Here is a 7,623-nt window from a genome sequence, read left to right on the forward strand (position 1 = left end):
CTCTGTAAAATGCTCATTAAAATTATTAAAAATAATAATAATAAAGCTTAAGAAGAAAAAAAAAGAAAAGTGAGTGCAAAACTAGTAACCTGTGCATCTTATTACTATCAGGTGCTGTCGTGCAAGGTCCAACACTGAGCAATCCTGTACACCTCTGAGAGAAACACTGCCTGGCCCGGCGCCGGCACCCCAACTCCTGCTATGTACAAACCCATGATGCAGTTTTCCTCTTTTTCTTCAGCATCTATCCTTCAATCACATTTTGTTTCACACAATCATTGCCATTCATTAAGCTTCCTAAAATTAATCACCACTGAACTATGCCCACCAGTACCCTGTCTTTCCAGGTCCCTGCCTGATCTTTCCCACTTCCTTTACCTGCCTGTCCTCCACTCACCAAATTGTGTGAGTCTATGATTTATAGCTTGTCCATCCTCACCCACTGCTCCCATTCTCCCTGCATGGGATCCTCATACACATTTTAATGTTTATCGTTCTACTTCTACAATAATAGTCTTATGAGGTATTTGTCTTTATGAGACTAAGTTTGTTCACTCAGCATAATGCTCTCCAGACTCTCTCAAGTCATGTAGTAATTTACAAAGTCATTGCTCATGAATGCTGTGTAGTATTCCACTGTGTGAATGTACACAATTTCTCAATCCATTTCTTTGTGGTTGCACCTTTGGGCTGTTGCCACATTCCTGAGACTGTTATAAACGCTGGTGTACAAATCTCTGCTTGTGTCTCAGTTCTCATTTTCTTGAGGTCTAGTCCCAGCAGTGGAATAGCTGGGCCCATAAAATAAGGGATTTCTATATTCAGCTTTTTGAGGAAATACCAAGTTGCCTTGCAGAGTGAATGAGAGTTCCTATGTCTCCACATCCCCATTTTCCTTGCTGTGCTGTCAACCTTTGCCACTGCTACTGGTACTGAGATGGTATCTCATGGTTTCAATTTGCATCTCTCTTCCTGCCAGCAATTTGGAGCATTTCTTCATGTGTCTGTTAGCCATCCAATAGTCTTCTTCCTTGAAAAGTCTTTCCATGCCTTTTGCCCATTTTAAAATTGGGTTATTGATCTTTTTTTGTGTGGAGACCGTGCAGTAGGTTTTAAATTTTTTAAGTAAAGGTGTCTGAGATGGTATTGCCAAACTTTTTTTTCCAAGTAAGTAGGTTTTCTATTCAACCTGTTGGAAAATTTTTTTTATACATACAGGAATTTAATCTTTAGAAGGTCCAATTCATCAATTTTACCCTCTCCTGACTTTGCATTTCTGGCTGTTATTTGTCAGCTTCTTTATAACCTAGGCTAGGCCTTCATAGCTTGGTCTCATTTTGTCTCTCATGATCAATATGGTTTGGGTCTTCCCTAGGTTCCCTGATCCACCTTGAGTTGATTTCTGTGTAGGGTGAGAGGTGTGGATGCTGCTGCAGCTTTCTGTAGGTGTTGCTGTTGTTGTTAGGTGCCACCCAATCAAATAGAACTCATAGCGACCCTATAGACAAAAGATCTGAACCCAGTCCTATCGTGCGCTGTCCTCACACTTGGTGACACAAAAGAGCCCACTGCAGCAGTCACTTTGTCAATCCACCTGGTTTTCTTCTCCTTCACTGATCCTCCACCCTTCCCAACCTCATATCCCTCTCCAAGAAACAGCACTTCCTTAGCAATATGTCCAAAGTATGTGAGGCAAGGCCTCATCATTCTTGCCTCCAAAGAGTACTCCGCCTGCACCCTCTCCAAGACATATCTATTTGTTTTCTTGGCCGTCTATGGGATGTTCAGTGCTCTTCTCCAACACCATAGCTCAAAGGCATCAATTCTTTATCTGTCATCTTTATTCACTTTCCAGGTCTCAGATGCATAGCTAATAATAGGAAAGACTATGGCCTGAATTAGACATATCTTAGTCCTCAAACTGACATCACTACTCCTCAATAATTTGGAAAGGTCACTAACTGCAGATTTTCCCAGTGCAATGCATCTCCTTATTTTCTGACTGCTCGTACCAAGGTTGTCAACTGTGGCTCCAAGAGTGATGAAGCTGTTGACAGTTTCAATCTCCTCTCCATCCATCATGACACTGCCTCTTGGTCCAGTGTTAAGAATCTTTGTTTTATTTATATTGAAACTCAACTCATACTGAAGGCTGCATTCTTTGATCTTTGCAACAAGTGCTTCAAATTCTCCTTAGTTTCAGCAAGTTAGTTTGTGTCATCTGCATAACACAGGTTATTGATGAGTCTCCCTCCAATCCTGATGTCACATTCCTCTTCACAGAGTCCAGCTTCTCAGATAATGTGCTCAGCATACAGAGTGAACAGGTATGGATACAGACCACATCCCTGACACACTCGTTTTCCAATTCCAAGCTCCCCTGCTCCATTCACACAACAGCCTCCTGGTCCAGATATAGGTTCCTCATGAGCACAATCGAGTGCTCTGGGATTCCCATTCTCCTCATTGTCAGCCACAACTTGTCATGATCCACACAGTCAAATGCCTTTGCATAATCAATAAAGCACAAACAGACATTCTTCTGGAATTCCTTACTTTCAGCAAGGATCCACAGGGCATCAGCAATGATATCCCTGGTGCCACAGCCTCTTCTAAATCCCGCTTGAACTTTTGGCAATTCCCTATTTATGTACTGTTCCAGCCATTTTTAATGATCTTCAGCAGTATTTTGCTTGCATGCAATATAAATGATATTGTTCAATAATTTCCACATTGAGTTGGATCACCCTTCTTGGAAATAGGAATAAATATGGACCTCTTACAATCCGTTGGCCAGACAGCCATCCTTCAAATTTCCTGGCATAGACTGGTGAGTGCATCCAAGGCTAAATCTGTAAACTGAAATAAGTCAATTGGTATTCCATCAATTCCTGGGGCCTTATTTTTTTCTTTTTTTTTTTTTTTTGCCAATGCCTTCAATGCAGCTTCCACTTCCTCTTTCATTACCACTGGCTCCTGAAATTTTTGTGTCAATTCTTTCTGGTACAGTGACTGTGTATTCCCTTTATCTTCTTTTGATGTTTTCTGGGCCATTCAATATACTGCCCACAGCATCTTTCAGTCCAGTTTTGCCAGCAACCACTTGAAGAGGTTGTCATTTTCCCATTTGACAGATTTTGTTTATTGACTATCTATCTATAGATAGATGGGTTAATTTCTAGGTTCTTGAGTCAGTTTCATTGGTCTATGTGTCTGTCATTGCACCAGTAACATGTTGTTTTGGTAACTACAGTGGTCTAGTAGATTTCTGAGATCAGGAAATGCAATGCCTCTCCAGTTCTGTTTTTCAGAAGTGCTTTGCTTTTTCAAGGTCTCTTTCTTCTCCAAATAAACTTAAAAACTGCCTTTTCCATCTCTTTGAAAAATGAAATTTGGTCTCTGTATAGTAAATGTATTAAACATGAAGATTGCTGTTAGTAGGATTATCATTTTCACTCTATTGAGAATTCCTATCCATGACCAGGTAACATTTTCCCATTTACTTAGGTCTTTTATCATTTCTATCAGAAACAGTTCATAGTTTTCTTTGTAAAGGTCTTTTGTCTCTCTAGTTAGGTCTATTTAACTTGTGGTTGACTATTGTATTTCCTATTTTCTTTCTGTGTGTTTTGTTACTGCGGAGGAATCCCACTGCTTTTTTTTAAAATTTATTATTAGTTTCAATGAAAATTTACAGAGACTTTAGATTTCCATTCATTCATTGTTGCACTTTTCTCCCCTCCCAACCCTCTCCCCCAGTAGACTACTCTCTTGGAAAAGTAAAAGAAAAATTCTTTCATTGTTTTACAATCCTTGACCCCAGGTCTGCTCCATAATACAGCCTTCGCTCAGGACTCCTGTCATGACAAAAATACCTAGTAAGATATCCCTTTTAAATAGTTTCTCCCTCATCTGTTTCAATGAAGTATACATTACTGAACCCATCATTCTCAGTCTCCTCCCCAACCCTGAGGTCAGTCCTGTTATACAACAGTGGCACCATGCAGTATTTGTCCTTTTGTGACTGAGATACTTCACTCAGCATAATGTCCTCCAAGGTCCCCCATTCTGAATAATATTGCATGAGTTCCTTGTTTTTCAATGCAGCATTGTATTCCATTGTGTGAATATAACACAGCTTCTCTATCCATTAGTTTGTTGATGGACACATAGGTTGATTCCAATTCCTTGGTATTGTGAACAAAGCTGCGATAAACATGGGTGTGCATCCCACTGCCTTTTGTATGTTTATCTTGTATCCTGTCACTCTACTAAATTGGTCTACTAACTCTAACAGGTGTTTTGCCCTAGTTCTTGGCGTTTTCTGTGTACACTATCATATCATCTGAATACAGTGACAGTTTCACCATCTCTTTGCCCATCTGGATGCCTCTTATTTCCTTTTCTTGTCTGGTTATCCTTTCTTTACCATGCAAGATAGCCTTCCCCAAGGAATGTTCCCTCCTTATATATACCTTATGTATGTGAGTCAAAATCTCTCCATCCTTTTTTCTAAGGAGCATTCCGGCTGTACATCTTCTAGGATTTGTTCGTTCTTCTAATAGTCAATGGTATATTAAATACTGTTCAACAATACCAAAATTCATTGGTTTTCCTTATTCATTGTCCAGCTTTTGCATGCATGTGAAGCAACTGAAAATACTCTGGGCTTTGAGGCTGGTCTATCTTACTCCTCAAGTGACATTCTTTCTTCTTAAGATTTTTTTTTCTTCTTAAGATTTTTAACAGGCAATGAATGAATGGAAATCCAAATTCTCCGTAAATGTTCATTAAAATTATTTTTTTAAAAAAAAGAGTTTTAACAGGTCTTTTAAAGCAGATATGCCCAATGCAACACCCATTTGGTTTTTGAGGTTGGGTTTTTTTTTATTTTTTTATTTCTTGACTGTTGCTTGATTGTAGGAGGTCCAAATAAATGAAATTCTTGACAACTTTTATCTTTCCTCCATTTTTCATGATGTTGCCTACTAACTATATGCATTTTTGTTTCCTTTCTGTCGAGGCACAAAATATAGAACAGAATGGTGCTGCATGTGACCTAGCGTTATCTTGTCAGTGGTCGTCCTTAAGACCATTCCTGGAGGCACTGCAGAGTTAAAAAGGGGCGAATGAACCAGGTCATGACTTCATTCATCCATTAACCCTACAACACTTGTAAGTCCCTTCAACTGCTTGTTTTACCATGTAATTCCAAACACCCAAGTCTAGAAAGATCTCAAACAGATTAAGTAATTAGGTGATTTGTACATCAAACATATGATCATGGACTTTTGTTGATATTCTTATACCTACTAACTTTGTCTAACAAAGTTTTACCTGGATTCTCAATAGAAAAAGAGTGTCAGAAAAAAGTATTATCATAGTGTGAGTTTTATTCAGTGAACTCAGGCTGCCTTTCTCCACTCCTCCCACAAGTCTACTATGATCTTTTTAAAAATGAGATATAGAGACTCACTTTATATAATATCAAGTTTAAGAATATTTTCAATTTTATAATAAAGGTACAAAATAAATATATAAAATTAATTATTAATTAATATAAAGAAATAAACAATTAATAACTTACTGTTTTAAGTTCTTGGCGCAATTGCTGGTTATAATTTGTAGATTCTTCCAATCGAGCTTCTAAAGCAGCAATTTTTTCTTCTTTTATTTCAAGAGACTTCTTAAGAGTAGATTCTAGTTTTGACTCCAAAAGTTTGTACCTGCTACCCAGATATAAAGGTTCAGCACTGGAAGTAAATACAAAATCTTTAAACAAATAACTGATGACTCCAAATAAGGCTATACGTCTGTTTTAACATCTTTTTTTAGCAAGGTGGATTAATCCTCTCTTTGTCTTCCAATTCCTGGTCACAAAGCACCAAAAATCAGTCAGTAAATGAGCTTGTAGAAAAGGCACCTGAAGATCTGTGTTCCTTATCATTCCCTGTAGTCTTACAAGAACAGAATCCATACCAAGAGGAAGAGGATAAATTCAGCGTGTCACCATATATTTGCCCATAATATGTATTTGTGCGAGGAAACAATCAGCTAAGCCTTAGGAATCACTGAAGACTATCTTCAGAATACAGAACATTTAGAGTATTTTAAAAAGACAGTAACACTGGAGAGTGGTAACAAAGGGAGAAGCAAATAGATGTAATTGTCAATAATCTAGTTATTTTTTTAGATGATAATGAAAAATTACAATATTAACTATAATATTTTAACTTTATATAGCCAGTTTGAGAATTTATTATAAACCAGAGATAATTAAATTGATTCATTAACTTAAGAATTGTGATGTGAAACCCATAGATAGGATATATTAAAAGACAGTGAGGGATTTCAGGTGGCCTAGTAGTAAGGAGCTGCACTGCCAACCCAAAGGTACACTGTTTGAATCCACCAGTCTCTCCTTGGGAGAAAAGGTGGGCAATCTCCTCCCATGAGATTAACTACCTCTGAAAACCCACTAGAGGGTTAGCTAGGAGTTCATTTCAACTTGAAGGTACATAACAACAAAAGACAGTTAACTGAATTAGCAGGTATTTATACACAAGGTATGTCTTCATCAGATATCTGTATAATTAATTCAATTATGGCTGTTCGACTTAAGCACACTGCTATGAAAAATACGCCTCGCATTACTTTTGTTACTGAACACTTTAAAAAGTAACAATATACTGAATTATTTAAAAAATTAGTATAAATCCCATATAATTAACATTATTCTATACATTCATTTAAAATAGAGTAAAAACACTGATCAGAACAATAACAGTAATACAATGGCATACATATTAAAATACAGACAAATAACAAAAAAAAATTCTAGCACTTAAAATCTAATCTACACAAAACAATACTCAGATACAATACAGGATTCCAAAAACTTCACTATTTAAACAGAGTGGTATCCACTTCCTAAATAACATGTATCAGGAAACTCTATGAACTTTAGTAATGGCTTCAGGCCTTTTGTTCACAGGGTTGCTATGAGTCAGGCTCGACTTGAAGGCAATCAACAACATCATCATATATGTCACAGGGGCTGGGAGACTATGGTAAAAATCTGATTTTTGTAATTATATCTTCCAAACATCTCTACCTCTGTTGGCACTCTTCTCTGCTACTTAAAACATTTCCGTGTTCCTACCCTCTGGCTTGATATTATTTTGTTTAATTTCTCACTTTTTTTTCTTACAAAGTTTTCTCTGAAGAATGGAAAGGACCAAAAACAAGGATAAAAATGCCCAGATGTTCTCTGTGCTTAGTGAAGGAGAGAATCAATGTTTCTAGAAGAACAAAACTGAACTGTTTGTCAAGCAAACAATACTCACCTGTCATCAGTACTCTGCTCATCATGTAAGAGTCGCTCTTTATTTAATCCTATCTTTTCAAGCTCATGAGTTAGTTTTTCAAGATCATTGTTCATTTGCTGAGTCTTCAATTTTTCACTCACTAAATCCTTATTTTAAAAGAAATGCAGAAGTTTAATAAAAGTCAAGAATATAAAAAATCTAGGAAGTAATTCAAGATTCTAACAATTATCATCTAAGAACACACACAATTCAAACAAGGGAAGACATAGATATCCTTAATCATTAAAAACTAGTT

General features: G+C 37.0%; 1 protein-coding gene across 1 annotated transcript in view; it reads right to left on the reverse strand.

Annotated features, from left to right (window-relative positions):
* Nucleotides 1–7,623, reverse strand: part of CCDC88A (coiled-coil domain containing 88A) — a 109,312-nt gene that overhangs the window by 29,343 nt on the left and 72,346 nt on the right. Inside the window, exons 16-17 of the mRNA XM_006880931.1 lie at nucleotides 7,347–7,474; nucleotides 5,588–5,726 (exon numbers count right to left, since the gene is read on the reverse strand). Coding sequence (XP_006880993.1) covers nucleotides 5,588–5,726; nucleotides 7,347–7,474 — 267 coding nt within the window. The remainder of the gene's footprint in view (nucleotides 1–5,587; nucleotides 5,727–7,346; nucleotides 7,475–7,623) is intronic.

This window comes from Elephantulus edwardii, unplaced genomic scaffold (genome assembly GCF_000299155.1).
Source record: "Elephantulus edwardii isolate Elephantulus edwardi_28Jun2011 unplaced genomic scaffold, EleEdw1.0 scaffold00011, whole genome shotgun sequence".
Lineage (NCBI taxonomy): Eukaryota > Metazoa > Chordata > Mammalia > Macroscelidea > Macroscelididae > Elephantulus > Elephantulus edwardii.